Source organism: Macadamia integrifolia, chromosome 8 (genome assembly GCF_013358625.1).
Source record: "Macadamia integrifolia cultivar HAES 741 chromosome 8, SCU_Mint_v3, whole genome shotgun sequence".
Taxonomy (NCBI): Eukaryota; Viridiplantae; Streptophyta; class Magnoliopsida; order Proteales; family Proteaceae; genus Macadamia; species Macadamia integrifolia.
This window is the reverse complement of record NC_056564.1, coordinates 11,540,801-11,559,474: the sequence shown is the minus strand read 5'-3', so window position 1 is coordinate 11,559,474 and position 18,674 is coordinate 11,540,801. Positions and strand designations below refer to the sequence as shown.

At 39.1% G+C, this 18,674-nt stretch overlaps 2 protein-coding genes across 2 annotated transcripts; both read right to left on the bottom strand.

The window, feature by feature from the left end:
• Nucleotides 1–442: 442 nt before the first annotated feature.
• Nucleotides 443–1,627, bottom strand: LOC122086331 (protein SRC1-like). The gene is made up of 2 exons (XM_042655097.1): nucleotides 936–1,627; nucleotides 443–655 (listed from the first exon to the last, which is right to left on the bottom strand). The coding sequence occupies exon 1, from the start codon at nucleotides 1,511–1,513 to the stop codon at nucleotides 980–982; it is 534 nt and encodes a 177-aa protein (XP_042511031.1). The 5' UTR covers nucleotides 1,514–1,627; the 3' UTR covers nucleotides 443–655; nucleotides 936–979.
• A 5,007-nt stretch (nucleotides 1,628–6,634) lies between these two features.
• On the bottom strand, nucleotides 6,635–17,106 carry LOC122086714 (FH protein interacting protein FIP2-like). Its single transcript, XM_042655699.1, has 5 exons — nucleotides 17,091–17,106; nucleotides 14,597–14,745; nucleotides 13,933–13,992; nucleotides 11,622–11,702; nucleotides 6,635–6,890 (listed from the first exon to the last, which is right to left on the bottom strand). The coding sequence occupies exons 1-5, from the start codon at nucleotides 17,104–17,106 to the stop codon at nucleotides 6,837–6,839; spliced, it is 360 nt and encodes a 119-aa protein (XP_042511633.1). The 3' UTR covers nucleotides 6,635–6,836.
• Nucleotides 17,107–18,674: the final 1,568 nt, after the last annotated feature.

Genomic DNA, 18,674 nt, shown 5'->3' with positions numbered 1-18,674 from the left:
TTTCTTTCGCTGCAAAAAAAAATAAACTAAAAAAAAAACTAAAAAAAATAAAAAAAAACTTAATAAAAATCTTACCATTTTATTTCTTTTCTTCTCTTTTTTAGATTCGTTTTTTCTTTTCATTTCTTTTATTTTTTTTTTCCTTGGCTACCAAACACAGCCTAAGATAATTAATAGGAAGTGAGGATGTGAGTTCGGTATTTTCTTGTGAGATAGAATTTACTGGTCATACAACAGTACGAGTCAACGATCAACACTTATCCGATTTTCTGTCATTACAAGGCCCATTTTTTGCCATTACAAGGAGAAAAAGGGGTATATCTGAGAACAAAGAGGACAGGTGTTGGTCATTGACTCGTACGATTAGTAGTAGATCTATTCTCTTTTCTTGTCCTCTCAAACCACCAAACTGGAACAGGCAACCTCTTGATAGAGAAGAAAATTAAACAGAGAAAAAACTATATGTATTGTACCTTCATCACCGTCATATACATAGAGAGAGAGAGAGAGAGAGAGAGAGAGAGAGAAGGTTCTAAACCTCAAATCCACTCTCCTTCCTAAACGTTATAAACACATTGTAGTACTACTACTTGATAACCAAGAGCAGTACGATTATTGAAACACACAAAATACTTCATATCTTCTCCCATCTTCTCTGCAAAAATCCAAACAAACAGAATAAATCAGAAAGAAATGAGTTATACGTATAGACGATTTGGTACCCTCGTCCCTCCCGGATCAGGTACTTGCACGGAATTCTCGTATGGTATTTAATTCACACTTGGACTTCAGTTAATCTCTCTCCTCTTTTAATTAGTTCTTGTTTTTTGGTGTTATCCAAACGTGGATCAAACACCGAGAATTGATCCACACCCGTCGCTCACGCCCCCTAAATTTGTGAAATCAAACATGAAGATGTAATACAGTGCACGTACCTATGTCAATCATAAAGAGATTAATGTTGGGTATGTATGGGAATCTAGTCGCTGTCGCTGCTGCTGCTGCTGCCGCCATCGCCTCCATGCTCATGGCCATGCTCGCCGTCCCTTTTCTTCTTCCTCTCCTTCTTCTTCATCTCACCCTCCATGAACCCGAGCCCTTCCTTGTTCTCATTCCCTTCCCTCTGGTACTGATCCTCCGGATAGTTGTACTGACCCTCTGAGTGCCTGTGTTGATTCTCTGGGTACTTGTGAAGATACTCTGAGTGTTCGTGTTGATCTTCAGGGTACTCTTGCTGGTACTCTGGGTGCCTGTACTGATCCTCTGGGTGCCTATGCTGATCTCCGGGGTAGTTGTGCTGGTACTCTGGGTGCCTATGCTGATCTTCGGGGTAGTTGTGCTGATACTCTGGGTGTCTGTGCTGATCATCCACCTGGTAGTTGTGCTGGTACTCTGTATGCTTGTGCTGATCGTCAGGGTAGCTGTGCTGATACTCTGAGTGCATGTGCTTGTTTTCTTCTTTGTCTCCTCCCATGTGAAGGGCGCCCTCAATCTTTTGTATGATTCCAGCCATTCTCAACACCCACAACGATAAACTCTCACGCTCTTCCCTCTCTTATCTTTCTGGTTTCAATAGAAGGATGTGCTAATGGAGCTCTGATTCGCAGTAAGAACTAAGCTTCCTGATGGTGCTATTTATAGGGTTCCAAATCGAATCAGCCACAAAAGAAGAATTTTCCTTTCACGGATTCTTTCTTTCTTCTACTATTATTGGGAGCAGTTTTGGTAGATGGCAACCAATCAGCAAAAACGGTGGGGGTGACACCTAGATTTTTCACATGGCAGATCAAACGAGTTTGGATCCCCGCTGCTTGTACAATCACCTCATCCTACAAGTTAGCATCCAACATTTGTCCCATTTATTTATATTACAAGGGTGAAGAGGGTGTATCTGAAAGCAAAAGAGACAGGTATTAGATACTACGAGCAATTGACCCTCTGTCAAATCAAAGCATGGGACTAAAGGAGAATGGATCTACTGTTTATCCGATCACCTGCTCGTACGAGTAATCGATCAACACCTGTCTTTTTTGTTCTTAGATATACCCCTCTTTATCCTTGTAATGGCAGAAAGTGGGATAGGTGTTAATCGCTAACTCGTACGACCAAGTTATTTGTACGAGCAACGGATTCTATCTAGGACTAAAGCTAATGCATTGGTATTCAAAGGCATGGATTTAGTAATCTCTAGGACTAAAGCTAATGCATTGGTATTCAAAGGCATGGATTTAGTAATCTCTATTGGATACCGATTCCAATTTACATTCTATGGATTTGTCTTTTGCTTCATTTAAATCGATTTTTTTTACCAATTTACTCTTGGTTTGTATTGATCCATCAATATCGACCAAGTAATAATGATTCATAGACCATTCCAGTCGATCAGTTATTGATATTTTAAACCATTTTCACTAAAGTAAATGATTGAATTTGAAGTTGAAATTTTATATTTTAAAAATATAGATCATTTCATAGATATTGTCTTGTCAGAATTTTTATGCAATTGTTTCACATGGTATAACAAAGTTGTCATGTATCCACCATTTTACCGAGTTGAGTTCCTTTGCATGTACGTGCACACTACACGTATGACCAAAGACGCCAAGTATTCCATTTACTGCCACTTAATGAACAAAAAAGGACTACTTATGGAAGTGAAAATAATACTTGACATCCTATGATCATACTTGTAGAGAATCCAAAATCAATTTTGTTCATGTATTGCTAACGACAAAATATTCACCTCATTTATTTATGGCAAAAGTATTATAAGTGAGCTTATTCAAATATGTTTGTTACATGGGCAGTTGTGATTTATCCACATGGAGATCTCATAGCCAATTTGAACCGTTAGTTTGAGAAATCATCCTATTAATTGGTCACATGTTGAATTTCATAATACAACTCAATTGTATCTCCCCTTTTTGTGTTAAATTTTCCACTTGTATTTTGAACTGTTAAATTATTATGTTTCTTTACATTCATATTTTAAAATTTTTATCAAACTTTAACCATGATTTGTGCACATGTTGAAATCCACTTGGACAGAAATTTTACCAAGTGATAGAGGTTGATGGTTGGTAGATCCTAGCTAAGGGTAAAATTTGAGCACGAAGCATGTTGCCACATGGAATTTATAACCTGCTCGTGTAGTTTACACTAGTTGAATGGGCATTCAAGTACCCCCTTCACTTTATTTAATAGTAAAAAAAAAGTATTTATTGGACAAAAAATCTAACATATAGCAAATTGGATGGGGTCAAATGTAAGTTGTAGGCAAAATAGATTTCTGTTTTTTTTTTCCCCAGTGAAAAGCAAAATAGAATTTATCATTTAGGATTATAGGAGATTACATAATAATACAATATGTACATTAATATGCACGGGATGCAAGTTGATGCACAATTAAATTTATTGCTGAAATTTTAAGTTTAAAGTGTGATTAGTATCCTATTCAGATTGTCCCTCATCTTATCGATGAACCTCTTAAACCCATACAATTTTACGATTCAGGTTCAAGGGTAAACCTCAGTTAAACACAACTACACGTAACCTGTGGAATAGTTCAGTCACGAGGAGACTCAAACTAGAAACATCCATTAATACACCGCTTTTAAATCAGTGAAACTACACCCGGAGTGTATAAATTTCCAACTATTCCAATCAGCACATCTTTCAATCTAATGTGAACCATAGAAAGAAACTTTACAAGAATCCTATTTCATAATCCAGTTCTCGTATAAGAACCTGAGTTCCGCGTCTTTTGACTCTCGTAGACTTGAGAAGTTGACATTTGACTATGTTTGGTTGTAAAGGAAATTAAAAGAAAGGAAAGTGAAATTTTCATACCGAAAAAAGACCATGTGACTTTAACATTAACTTCAGAATATTCTACATTTAGTTATAAAATTTCACTTTATTTTGCATCCCAAACTCTTTACTATAATATATAAAATATATCTTTACTAAATATATATGGTTAAAAAAATTAAGTAATTTATATAATCACATAGATTAATGATTATAAATATTTGTTTTTATAAAGTATGAAAATTCCCTTCCCTTTAAATTTCCATTGCAATGAAATGGAGTTTTAGGAAAAAATTGGAACGAACAATAAGTGACCCACATGTCGAATTCTTAAGTGTATAAGATTCGGAACTCAAGTTGTCCAAAAAATTGGGAAAGAGAATTAAGTGTGATCTACGTGTCGATCTTTTAAGTCTACATGATTCGGAACTGATGTTGTCCTACGAGAACCGGATTCGGATTCCGGACTCACTTAGTGGTAGTCTTGAAAGTGTTGTTTTATTTTTTAAATGTTAATTTTATTAACATTATGCTTTGGATTACAGGGTGCCGACATCTTTATTTTTAAACGGTTGTAGGCCACAAGATTTGAGTGCTAAAAAATGATGCTGCCACGTTATCTAACACGTGTCATGTAATTATTGGTCCTCTATGTCCAGTATTTTCCAAGGAAATAAGTACTGTTAACTTTATTCCAACGGTCAGAATTTCAGATTACAAAAAGTCCTATTAGCTTAAAGGATGCGGGTACGTCCCCAGTCGCTTTTTCCGCGTCAACGTCCCAGGACAAGACGCGTGGACGTGGCAAGAGGATAAGTTCATATGTGACAAATCATACCCAAACAATCGAGTATTGTACCCGTCCCATTGAAATCAAGACTGCAGGGGCAGGATTGGAGGGTGGAGATCAATACCCACACACAGGAACAGGTATGAGGCATCACCGTCGATCTATAGATTTCATTTATTACAAACATCCAAGAGGAACCTGATTCTACAAAAGCAGACACGGCATGCATTCTCCCCTTCTTTTGACCTTGCTGATTCTTTCTGTATCGGTATTCGATGCGACTCGGGAAAAGATAATTGGCCACCGACTATTATCGATAATCACTCTTCTCAAGAGTCTTTGGAGAAAGCTCGGCTCCACTGTCGGTGAAGAATATCACCAATGTTGTCGGCAATTGGTATCAAGTCGGGTTTATCGGCCAATTCGTTTTGGAACAGTCGACCCCTGTTGGATGCTTATCCAAATCTTTTTGGAAATTGGCTGATTCAACCCGATTTCATATGGTGAATGTGTGGTTTTTTTTTTTTTTTCATGTAAAGATGTTGAGAATTCTTTTATATTATGGCATAGACTTTTAGAACATATTTCTAAATAAAGGATGAAGAGGTTGATCATTAATGGTGTCCTTCATCACTCAGATTTTTCTTTTTCTTTTAAACCCGAAATAACACACCTAACATGTTACAAAGGGTCAGATACTGTGAAGAATGAAATGATCTCATGTTCAATATTACACACATAAGAGAACTGAACGAGTTCATGGGTGAAAGGAGAATTCCTTCATCCAGAGCCTCAGATTGTGTGGAAACAGCATTGGGGAACAGAAAGGGAGGAGTGGGAATAATTATGATTCTTAGAGTTTGGGGGTGTTTCCTTCACTATGAGTGGTGAAAAAAACTCTCCTAAAATATTAGCATGATTAAATCTAGACCGTTTGAACAGAAATTAACTTTTCTCTTTGGACCTCTATATTTCGGGATCTTCCAAACATTCAAAAAAATGATCAAAAATCAGAGGGTAGGAATCACCTAGCCCCACCAATCTTTCTTCTAGTTAGTCTCTTTGATTAGATCAACTTAACAACAGCTCCTGATGAAACATATGGCAAGCTACAATGTACCTAGACTTCATAATCTGCCATTCATATGAAAAATTTAATAGTATTCTGGCCGTCTAACGGGGAGAGTTGGAAGATCTAATCCTCTTTGTTCTCCTTTTTACTCTTTTTTGGCCGGCGGGGGACAGTAAAGAGGAGAGAATAAGATAATAGAACAAGAGCAATGGGTATAGATACAGCTGAGCATTAGCCTGTGACTATTACAGAACTGCCCACCCAATTTTGGCCATGGGATGCATGGTTCGACAAAATGGAATGGAACGGTCAATGTCATCCCTGATTGATCCCCAATCCTGACCTTTTCATTCCTGATCCACATGTATGATCCAAAGGTAAAATCATAACAAAAACTGCTTTTAAATAAAAACATGGGTAACTCTATCTGATCGAGATTGGTATAAGAATAGTATCGGCCTCGACCAATCTCATGCCCGTTCCCCTTTTTTAGAACCTTAATGAGATGTGTCAAATGGCAATCTCCAAACGTATGTTATAGGAAACATGTATCTTGGATTAGCAACTAGTAAAATTTGATGTTCTAACCCAACCGTATGGCCAACTTCTAGACGATTTCTCCTTTCTATCTTCAATAGTCCATATATTTTTTACTCTTTACTTTCACCTTTTAACCATTCTTTGACCGCTGTTTTCTTCCTTGTATATAATTTGGATTGAACTGAAAAAATATAGGTAGACGGGGAGGTTGTGGGGGCACCTATACACAGCATTTGGCTCACAAGCGGATTGCCCTGTGGCAGATACAAAGCATTTTGCCAAGCATTGCAAAAATGGTAATAGAAGAAAGCTTGCAGTTAAAGATGGTTTTCCCAGGGTTAATTCTATTGTCGTAGAAGAAAGATCACAATTGAAGGGAATGTTTAAGCTACCAAAAACCCATACCAAGGCCTACCAGCAAGTAATAGAATGAGTTTCTTAAAAGTCGCGGAATTGAAGCAATTTCTCCATGTTCAGATTGGCTTTACAATATCATATAATCCACAAATTCACAATTTCATTTTTCCTTTCTACAATTATTAGTGGAGTCCCACATACAAAAGAATTTTTCAGATACACATACAAGGGGCAAATTTATATCGAGTCTACAGGGCTGCCTCCATCTCACCTGATTGCATCAAGCAAATTTGCACCCCCAAGGTTTGCATCCAACAAATGCTGAGTATAACAAACATGAAAGAGTGTAAGAACTTCAAATTAACTTTACCACTATAACAATGTGAAAAGGGCTTTGAAGTATTCTGGATAAATGCATGTATTGACATTGTAAAATGCGCTACTTCAAGTCTTCCAACAATCTACCTCTACCCTTCTCTTATTTATCAACAAAAAAAGCATATCCTTCTCTTTTTTATACTTTTTTTTGTTTTTTGGCAGATAGATGTTCCATCATAAAACCATATATTATTGTAGGACCATCAGCGATATATCCAACCACCTGGCACCATTCACATAAAAAAAGCTGTCAGACCATGTAGCATCTGAGAGATCTGCAATGGCACTAAACCCACAATCGGCAGAAGTGAAGGGAAGGCCCAGGTATCATACCCAAGATGACTCTTAACTCAGACTCCCACCACTATAGTAGAGCATGCACTTACTGACCTGAGTAGCAAATACTCTAGTTCACTTTCCAGTTATATACCATATTTGTTTTAGGAAAAACATTCACAAGGTCAATTGGCTGACACTTCAACTATGTTGAGTGAGCCCATAATTTTAATACGCAATTTTACTAAATCTTTTCCCTCCCATACCTAGATACATGGGCAACTTACAGACTGTCCAGTGTCCACACCTACCCAAAACCACTGATCTCCAAGAAGGCAAGAACTATGGTGCATGGAAGCAATCATAAAGATGTTTACAAACATAAAAACGGATGCAACTTAAGTATTATCTCTCAATTAATGGGGCCATCTACATGGATCCTGCTTTCCATTCAATTCTATTCAAATCTGAACTTTTTGTCAACCCTAGTCTATGCATGCCCCTTTTCTGACCACTTCTACTATAGTCTTGGGAGGACTGGCCCCCCTTAATATTTTCCGTCCAACAATCTGAATCATGCCACTCCTTACCGCTGCATCTAGAGGTCATCGTTGCACAAGCACATACCATTTGAAACCTCTCTCTCCAAACTTAATATGTGCTGAAGCTAAGATTACATCTAATGTGTTCCTTCCTCGGTGTTACCATAGATACACTAATTTTGGTTATATGTTGCTTGTTCATGCCCAACATTCAGCTCCATAAATCATTGCTAATCTATTATCTTATAAAACTTCCCTTCGGGTTTTAGTGGGATTTTTTTTTTTTTTTTTTTCTTTTGGGGGTTGGGGGGGGGTTGGTTGGTTGGTTGGTTATAAATGTTGTATTACATACTGGTAGGGCTAAGGAGGGAAATTGTCCCCCCCCCCAAAAAATCTATACCACCACAACCATGCATGGTATGGGATAGCCCACGAAATACCACTTGGGTGTCCAACCCTACCTTAAAAGGCATTAGATGGAAATAGCCCAAGGGTATATTTAGACATATCCAATGTCTCCAGATTCGAATCCCTCTGTGCTCCCTTCCACTACACAGCCTCTCTGACTTTTGATCTCAAAGGAATGTCTAGTGGTTTATTTTCTGTTGCCTCTCCTTCTACATGGATTATTGACACTAGTGTTACCAACCATATGACACCTCATTCTCTTTCTTTCACTTGTAACCACACCCCATCATCTCATTTGTCTCATATCATACTCCTGATGGCCAAACCGCCTCTATCTCCTACATTAGCACAATTTCTATCAGTCCACAACTCCCTATCCAATGTTTTACATGTGACTTCAGTTAAATAAAATCTGTGTCCTTAAACTCACTAGCACAATGAAATGCCTCCGTAACTTCCTTTCCCAATCATTGTGTTTTTCAAGACCTCTCGACAAGGAAAACAATGGATCAGGGCCATGAACATAATGGGCTTTATAACCTTCTGGCAGATCCTACACATCCATCAGTCCTATCTACATATTCCTTGTTTAATTTAAGGCATCACCGCCTTGGCCATCTCTTCCAAGCCACTCAATAAAATACTGAACTTTCTTTACCTTCTCATAATAAATCTCATATATGTGACATTCATTGTTTGAATTTTGAATTTGTTGTAACCTACAACTGTTTCTGATTTTGTGGAGCAATCCAGTCATTGTTTGAATTTAAAATTTGTTGTAACCTACAACCACTTCTGATTTGGTGGAGCAATCAGGTACACCAATATTCAAATTTCTACATAGGTTTTGGTGGATAAGCATTTCCCTTTTAATGGGCTTCTCAAATTTGAGGCATATTCAAATTAGTGCAGCCAACAGATAGTGGACCTTTCTGAAATAAGTCACATCCAATTTCTTAATCCACCTTGACTGTATGGCCCACCATTTTGAGAACTTCTATCGCCATTTGGTGTAGCATCTTCAACTAAATTCACAATGAAATAGATAATTTCGTAGTCAATTTATATCTATATATACATATATATATATATATATGAAACTTCTATAAGTTAGGGTCTTCAATGAGCCTTAATGGATTTAATGCAGGTTTTATATACAAAAAACCCAACCCTGCCAAGGTATACCCGCTTGGATACCCTGTAAAATCAGTAAGGAATTTGCAGCTTTCAACATGGAGGCAAGTTAAAGTTGACAACAACTTAATTGTGTTGGGCTTAGTACTAGCAAACACTACTTCAAAGTCCAAAAACCAACCAACAGCCATCCTTTCTATCTATCGGTTGCCCCCTCCCCCAGCTTTGAAGTAAAATCCTGGCTCTTATCCACCACTCACAATAGTAACCCACTTTATCGTCTTCAAAGCACATGATATAAATCATAGTTAGACAAATTTCATGAATAGTTAAGATATTGAAGATGTTTCAAAGACACCTTACAATATTTTGACCGCATAGACTGATGTCAGCAGTCGGACTATTGGATTGGTGTACATGCCCTAAATGTACCACTTGTTGAATTTGGTAGCCTAACTCAACTGCATGGGCTGAGGGGAGGTGAGGTTAATTGCAGGACTCACCCGACAGGACAAAAGAGAGGTGGGGAGAGGGTAGGGAGACAGTTAGAAGGATGTGGGGGGGTCCCAAAGAGGAAGGGAGGCATGGCCATGGCAGAGAGAGAAGGGGAGCTGAGCAGGTCTGCGAAGGGCACAGGCGTGCAGTGGAAGCTAAGTGGCTGACGGAGATTAAAGCCAGGGAGTGATGGAGACCAGTCGGGGGACATGCAAAGAGGAAGTCGGCATGAGGGTCTGGTTTCTCAAGGCAGGCATTGTCAGTTGCGTTAACGGGGGAGAACTGCATATCTGTTTTAATCAATGGTCGGAGAGGAATTATGGAGCAGCCTGATCGTGTCCCCTAACCCTACGATGGTTCCCTCTGATGACCAGCTCCATGCAGACCCTGCCTTCTCCTTCCTCAGCTAGGGAATAATGGGAGTAAAGAGGGATTGGATGGAGGAAGAGGTGGAGGAGGGGGTAGATGGATGAAATAGGACTCTGGCTGGATGGGGAAGAAGGGTTTCGGCAGTGGCTAGTGCCGAGAAGCCACTCTGGTGGCAGGAACCAGCAGAGATGGACATGCAGGAGGCATTCTGACCATGACCAAAAGCCTTTCAGGTTATGCAACGAGGGAGCCAGACGTAGCAAACCTCCTGTTTGAAGGTGTGACCCTCACCATCAGCCACCAAGATGGAGGGAGGGGGCGTAGAATCTGCAGAAACTTCAACACATGCATGAAAAAGCAAGCCTGTCCAAGGTTTTGGTCTCCTGTCGGAGAACAAGGGTTTTCCAAGAACGACCCAAGGATGCCGAGTCCCTCTTCACACCAGAAGTGCAGCAGAAGGCCTGGCAGGGTAATCCAAAGGGGGATGATGGGAGAGGATGGCACGGTTTAGTTGCAAGAATCTATCCCATTGCCAGAGCACAATCGGTTTCCGACCGACATGCCAAGGACCTCCTTCAAGGGCACAAATCTTATCAGCTTGTCGGAGAACTTGAAGATGAAGAACCCGTTGTCCAACAGGTATGTATCAACCATCCCATGCATCTTCCATTGTTTAGACAATGAGACCATGAAATATTGAAGGGAGGTCTGCTACCAATGAAGTGGCTGACAAGGGCACAATGCCGATGGATCCAGTAAACTAGTGGGGCAGAGAGCCACCTTAGAATCTCCGATGGAGGAAGGGAAAATAAAGTGCAGAGGGAGACCTCACTCAATGAGTCAATGGTAAGCTCACCTGACTGAAGAGGGAACTCCAGGATACTCCTCTATTATAGGGAGAGGGTTGGGGGTTCGAGCAAGGGGACAAGGAAGGGGAGTGTTGGCGGCAGGCTCAAGGGAAGAGGGTGGGATAGATGGAGTGGTGGAGCCACCCTTGGGCGGCTGAGCATGCCGGTAACCAGGGCTCCAGGAGGGGAGGGCTGACCATGCCGGCATATTTCCATAACGTTTTCACTTCTAACCTTAATAGCACTGCACTGCAAGCACCATTTTCAATTCCCCAACTTCAAACAGTTTAAATTTCAACTATAATTAGATAATGCTGTGGACAACGCACCAAATTTGGGCCACAACTGAACTGCCGCATGACAGTAATTGAGGGCATGATAGAAGGAATTCTGTGTATGGGCATGGTCGAACCCAGGTCCCATTAAACTAATTTTTTTTTTATTTTTATAGCAGCAAAGAAAATCCTTTTCTAAAATAGCTACCTACTCCAGATTGTAAGCCAATCTGATGTTGACAAGCAAAGAATCACAAAGTTGAATACTTGCCAAATATTAGGGCAAACAAATAAATACTAATGGGAAACAGGATCTGTATTACTTACAGTATCACGTAGATCAACATGCCTTAAGTAAGCCCTCTGAAGATTTGCACCTTTCATATTTGCACCACCCAACTTTGCTCCCTGTGGATTCCAGAGTGAATAAGAAATAAATGCATTACTCCAAAAATAAGACTAGAAGCCAAATACACAACAACCATCAAAATAAATTGTACAATTTATATGAAGGAAACACAAGCCAGTCATGATCGACTGCAATAGTAAGTCATCAAGAAATGGATTCATCAGCATAGGAGCTAGTGATCTAGAACCAACATATGTACATGGATCTGCAACACGAAAGCATTGAGGCATGCCAAAAAGTGCTGACTAACGATTATCAACTAATTAATGATAAATGATATGCAAGATATGTATGGAAAGCAATGATAAGGCAAAGCAGAGTCAAGCAATAGTCTTTCCTTCTTTTTTTAAAAGGGATAACTAAATGATTTCATTAAATTATGCAAAAGAGAGATATAATTGTATATGTGCATTTACAGTTCCACCCTTGTACCAAAAGCCTACAAAATGCTATATACAAATTATGCGGACCTCACTCTCTCAACATAGACTAGAAAACCAATTCATTTCAAACGATGCTGAGTCTCTAAAATCCCATTCCGTAGTCCTTGTGCTCGCATATATCTAGAAATATCTCACATCATTGGAGGAAAAGGTATAGACACTAACACCGTGATCAAAACCTCAAAGCATAGAAGAAGAGATGCAATTGGGACCTCAATTTTATGGCTGATATCCTTACGTGGCATCACCAAGATAGTGTAAGGCTCAGACAGAAGCATACTTGTGAAAAAGCCATCTGGGTTCAGTATGTGATGTTTTATTACTTGTGACTGTGTGAGTGCAGATCTTTGTGTGTACCAAAGCTCACCCTTAATTCATATCTTTCACAACTCTTCTAGGAAGCTCAGCACTTAAATGGGTGAATTATCATGGCCAGATTTCATAATACATTTTCTAGTTTACTTGTTTACCTTCAAATGATATCACATCTAGACTTCCACCACTAGTAAGCAACCATTGCACATCAGTAACTCTATGGAATGGGAAGGGTACTGATGTAGATTGAGCTGTCAAAAAGAGGATTAAATGCTGGCCCAATTTTTGTGCAATTCTGGTTCTCTACTTCAGCCATCAAACTGGACCAAGAATGGATTAATATGTGTCATTTTGAGTGTCCAATGGGTTGTATGGGCCCTGGGCTTTATATTTTTCGGTTTACTGTTGTAATGGGTCAACTCTATAAGCCCAAGTATTGGAGATTTAAGTCCTATACGGGATTAGTAGTTATGTTTCTTAGTCATGAAGAATATTAGGTTTTCTATATCTTGAGTACTCTAGAAGTCTAGTTCTGCCTTTATTTCTTTCTTAGTGAGCAAGTTATTATTTTTTAGAAAGTTTGCGTCATATGTCAATAGGTTTCTAATTTTAGTTTGTTTCCATTTTTAGTTTCTTACCATGTATTGAGTCCTAACCTCTGGTATATAAAGAGACATTGTTGTAACACAAAAAGACATGGATTGATTAATGAAGTTTATTTGTGAGTAATACGTACTCCTTATTCCTGAGATAGGATGTTCAACAGCTGGGATACCTATGGGTAAGAGGCCCAGGCTGATATAGCTATTACCCTACCCTCTTCTTCTCCACTCTTCCTTCTTTCTTATTTTATTTTTATCTTTGTCTATTGTCTAAAGTGGGATTCAAGCCCCCTAATATTGCTGATCAGAAGATGCACACAACCTATTGATTTTCAGTTACAGGATTTTCCCAAGAAGAATGTCCGAGTGCGTAACTTCCAGGTCAGATCTCTGATTGCTGCAGGATTTTGAGGGTTTGTTGAGGATCTTAGGAGGACCACTTTGATCCAATTGAGGATCATCCAACGCTTCCAGACCTAGTTCTTGAAGAACTACCAAAAGTTTCCTTATTTTTTCTTGCAACCAGCGTAAGTCTCAATACGGCCAACAGAATTTGTTCAATTTTGTATGGTTTGTTGATTTGTTCCCTCATATAGGATTTTCATTCGATCCAAAATTCAGCTCCATCCGACTTGTGGTTTTTTATGATGGATCCTACTATGACTGATTACCTTGGAAATTAGTCTTACATCAAGTACCTTATCAATCATGAAAGTTACATCCCACCAATGTCCAAATAAACCTAGCCTTGCTTTACATTCTCCATGTAAGTCCTTGTAAATATGAATCCATTAACTAACTAATATTTAGCAGAGGATGTTCATATTTAATCCAATAAGGTCCTTTCAGTTCTAAACAGCAATCCTCACCTTTAAATTGGCTCCTTCTAGATTCGCTCCTTCTAAATTGGCATTGGTAAGATCAGCAGTCTGCAAAATGAAGATAGGAACATAATATGGAATCAGACAGTCCACAGTTACAAGAAATTGATGTTTCATAGACAATAAAGAACAATTAAGATGGCAATATTAGCAGCCAGAAAATCAAGACGATGGATTACCCTGTCATACATTCAATTCTCACTGCAAACAATCTTTGCTCGTTTCACTCTTTCCAGTGTAGAATCTCAGCCATGCACTTAGAGTATCAAGATCGGAACACAGGTGGATCAGCTGATCTGGATCGGGTCAGCCAGCAGCAATACGGCTGATAAAGACCTATGAGGCTATGACACCACTCTTCCATCCAGGATTGGTCAGTATCATGCCGTATTCGCTGGATCAGAGCCATTAATTGTTTGCGCACTAAGTTCCTAAGTTTTCTAAACTGACCCCTAAAGAAAAGAAAAATAGATAGGTGCAAGGTCCATTCATTGCTTATAGCAAGCAAAAATTCCAATCAATCCTCTTTTTTTCTTTTTCAAAGGGTGAATATCGACTTTAGCCCAGGCATATACTTCACAAAACCATAGAGAAAACAAAGAGCTACAAAAACAAGAGAACCACAAAAGTACAAGCATAGAGATGTCTCAACCTGAAGATGTGCTGAGCGGAGGTCTGCCTCAGCGAAGCTACAGTCTATCAAACAGGCATCTGTACGAAAACAAAGACTAACATGTAAGGTCCAATGAATATATTTGCGAGGGGGAGAGAGAGAGAGAGAGAAACAGGAATTGTTTTTATCTGAACATGTAATACCCCCAAATTTGGAACCTTAGGATGGTATTTCTTTTATGTTGCTTTCTAATTTATTTAAATATTTGAATTTAGCTTTAATTAATAACTTAGTGTACTAGCCTTGTGGTTAGTTTGGGACATTAGTCAACTAGAGGTCCTAGGTTCAAATCTTGATACTAGTAAGGGGGTTTTATTTAAATGAAATCTTTTTATTTAAAAGATTCTTTTCTTTTCTTTTTAAATTGTTGTGGACCCCACCCCAATTAGACAAATCGTGGGAGTGGGGAGAAGAGAGATCCGTAGGAGAGAAGGAGAGAGAGAGAGATGTGAGAGAGGAGAGAAAAAGAAGGGAAAAGAGAGATCCTTAAGAGAGGAGAGAGAAAAAAAAGAGAGATGTGAGAGAGGAGAGAGATATAAAAGGAAGAGAGAGAGAGAGAGAGAGAGAGAGAGAGAGAGTCCGTGAGTGAGGAGGGAAAGAAAGAGGAAGAGAATTGTTAACGAGAGGGAGTAGGAGAAAGGGAATTGTGGGCTATAAAAAGAGAGGAAGAAATAGAAGGGGAGAAGGATCGTGAGAAAGGAAGAAAAGCAAAAAGAAAGAAAGAGAAAAAGGGAGAGAAACGGGATCATGGAAGGGGAAAATTGTGCCTACTTCACTGCTTTATTCTGCTCATACTGATTCTTCCTCCTTTTCTTAGTTCTTGAATAGGAGACTCCCTAATTCCAATTGGTTGCTTAGTTTCCAAGGATGATTCTTGAATAGAGTTGTTATCCCTAATTCCAAATAGTTGTTGATTTCTTCTTTTGCGACCTAAAATGGGACCCAAATCAAACTAGATTTTATTCATTAATGATCCAGTTGGGCATGTCACCCTCAATAATGTTAGGGTTCTTTTGGGACCCACTATGGGACCCAAATCAAATTAAAATCTTTATATGAGATTCTTTCTTGGGACCCAATATGGGACTCAAATGAAACTAAAATCTTTATATGAGACCCAAATCTTGGACCATGTGCTGGTCAGTTATGGCCAAGATTTTTGGGATTTTCTGGGCTGCTTAGGAGGGTTAATCGATTCTAACTTGGGGCCCAACGAAGATCCATAACATCAATTCTTGTTGGATCTTTAAAAGTATTTATTCTTGTCCAAATCTTGACTTTTTGAATTTCTCCAAATCTGGCCATGAGTTGAGGCCCAAATTTTTTTTATCATAGGTTCCCCCTACCATAGAGTGAGAATCGATCCACTCAGTGAGAGGATTTGACTCTCGATTTGTGTGTCACTAAAAAATCCATGAAATTGAGGGAAATTGGGAGACCTGAACCTGTATTTTCTTTATTACTTTTAATCCGACCATTAAGTTTTGGGCATACATTGGGGGTTAGTGGAGCTGTCCTAGGGGATGTTTCAACCCGAATTTAAGGAGCATATGAACAATGGATTGAGAGTACTTTTCAGATCTACTGAAATCTGAAAGTTACACCTTGAGGTTAGAGTTGTTCTAATTACTCTTTAATCACTTAACCGATCATTCTTAGCTTCGAAATGGTGATAATACGTGTCAAGGGGGACTGATGCCCCAGAGTTTGACCTCCATCTAGGAGGGTTAACTTTTGTTGACTTTTGAGGGAAAAGTGAGGAATTTGAATTGATTTTGAACTAGGAGATTAATGGGAGATGTAACTAATTGCAAGTTGTGATTGACTTGAGCATTCAAAGCTCAGAGAGTGGAAGTAGGAGACATGTAGGATGAGGTAAGTGGATTATAGTTTATGGAGGTGAACGATTTTTTATGGAGATGAATATTATTGGATGATGAGTATTGATGTTGATTCGTACTTGAAGATTTTACCTGTGTTTTCACATGTGTTTTTAAAGAAAGTGATTTTATGAAACGTGATCTTATGTAAAGGTGATGATTTTGTGAAAGTGTGAAAAGAGAGTGTGTGAAGGTAAATAGACTACTCCGTACCAGACCAGATAGAGTCGTTCCGTTGATTCGCGGGAATTTATACCCGCTGTGCATAGTGGTATATATATTTAGTCACAAAGTGGTAACGACAGAGTGAGTGATTGTGGAGGCCAAGTTCCCTCTCGTATTATGGATAACAGATTAACAACAGCTTATTTCCCTCAGTGCCAACTAAAGTGTGATAAAAGGGGGTATTTTCAAATGAATGTGTTTTATAAAAGTGTGGTTCGAGAAACTAAAACTGCTTGTTTTAACCGTTGTATTTGTTTGATTGTTTGCTCTGTGTTGTGCTCATAGTTGTCATGGCGTCGCCAAGGCGGCGATTTGGCGTCCTGACGGAAAAAGAAGTTCATGGTAATGCTACGAATTACGTCACTCACAAATGGTGGTCGCCATTGGCTGATAGGCGTCGCCATGGCACCGTCATGGACGCCAGGTCATGCCTGATTCACTAGGCGGTCGATTTTTTATAAAATGCAAGGTGATTTTGATAGGACTATATTGATTTTTAATGATTTGATGTTGCTTAATGTTTGTTTTATATGTTATAGGGTATATATTGTAGGCTTGTAGCATGCTAAATAACTTTAGAAAATAGGGAAAATAAAAAGTAACATTCTAAATAACTTTAGAAAATAAGGAAAATAGAAAATGACACATGGGCGACTTGACCGCCATGGCAACACCATAACGGGCAATTCATCACCAAATCGATTAGCCACCCCTCCACCGCCTTTGATCGATTTGATATCGTGACAACTATGGTTGTGCTCTTACTATCTTACCCTTACTGAGCTATTGAGCTTAATCCATTATTTTAACATCACAGATAAATGAGATGAAGGTATGCTTAGAGCGGAATTCGAGGGCGACTCGAAGACTTCTTTATTTGTTTTTGTTTCTATTTTCTTAAAGGGGTGCAGTGATGACATTTAGCGATAAGCTCTAACAACATGGATTTTGAATTTTAACTGGGACATAATTTCCGCCAGTATGAGTACTTGAGATTTACGACAATTGATGATTTCTTGTTTGAGATTTGAATTGATGAAGTTTGTTATTGATGTTTTGTTTATATTTGTTGATCGTTTGATCAGCGCCCGTGAGGGTTGTACCCTCACCTGACATCTAGGTTTGGGTAGGGACAAAAGATTTGGCTTCACAAGTTGGATGGGTAAGCCATATGATGACTAAGCTTTTGTTGGTGTACGATGTCTTGTATTCCGTCACAATTTAATCCAGTGAGTACTGGTGCAGCGCCTCGATAGGCAAGACAACGGTTCCACTAGCCGGTTAGAGGGTCGTGGGGGTTGCAAGGGGGCAACTCGAATTTTTTATTTGAGGACAGTTGTGTACTTTCCGGATTAGGATTTTCGCTATATATTTGTAGTGAGGGTTTCTTTCTCTATAATGCAAGCAAACTGAGAGGTGTGAGGGATGAGCGTTGTAATCCTATTCTCCATTGATAATGAAGCAGGATCTCATCTCACCGGGGACGTAGGCAATCATGCCGAACCTCGTAAATCCGTGTGCATTGCTTGTTCTTGTTTTTCCATTATCTTCTGTATCGTTTTAGGGTTGCGTTTCTACAAATTGGTATCAGAGCTCTAGGTTTCCGTTTTCTAGGGTTTACTATCACGATGGCAGGGAAGGGATCAAATGTCAAGTATGATATCGAGCGATTCAATGGGAAGAACAATTTCACCCTCTGGTGTCAAAGGATGAAGGATCTTCTAATACAACAGGGTTTGGAGAAAACGTTGTTGGGGAAGTTGAAGAAACCTACAAAAATTACTGACGAAGATTGGGAAGAGATGGAGGAAAAGGCGGTAAGTGCTATTCGATTGTATCTTTCTGATGATACCTTACAATATGCTGTGGGTATCGAATCTGCACCGCAGTTATAGGCAACACTTGAAAGCATCTATATGACGAAGTCCTTAACGAACAAGTTCTTGAAGCAG

Bases quoted from the DNA above. Each gene is read 5' to 3' on its own strand.
- LOC122086714 (XM_042655699.1), bottom strand. The intron at 11,703-13,932 runs GTGAGGATTGCT...TGGAATCCACAG, and splicing joins TAGAAGGAGCCAATTTAAAG to GGAGCAAAGTTGGGTGGTGC. The intron at 6,891-11,621 runs GTAAGTAATACA...TGTTATACTCAG, and splicing joins ATGTTGATCTACGTGATACT to CATTTGTTGGATGCAAACCT.
- LOC122086331 (XM_042655097.1), bottom strand. From the start codon at position 1,513: ATGGCTGGAATCATACAAAAGATTGAGGGCGCCCTTCACATGGGAGGA.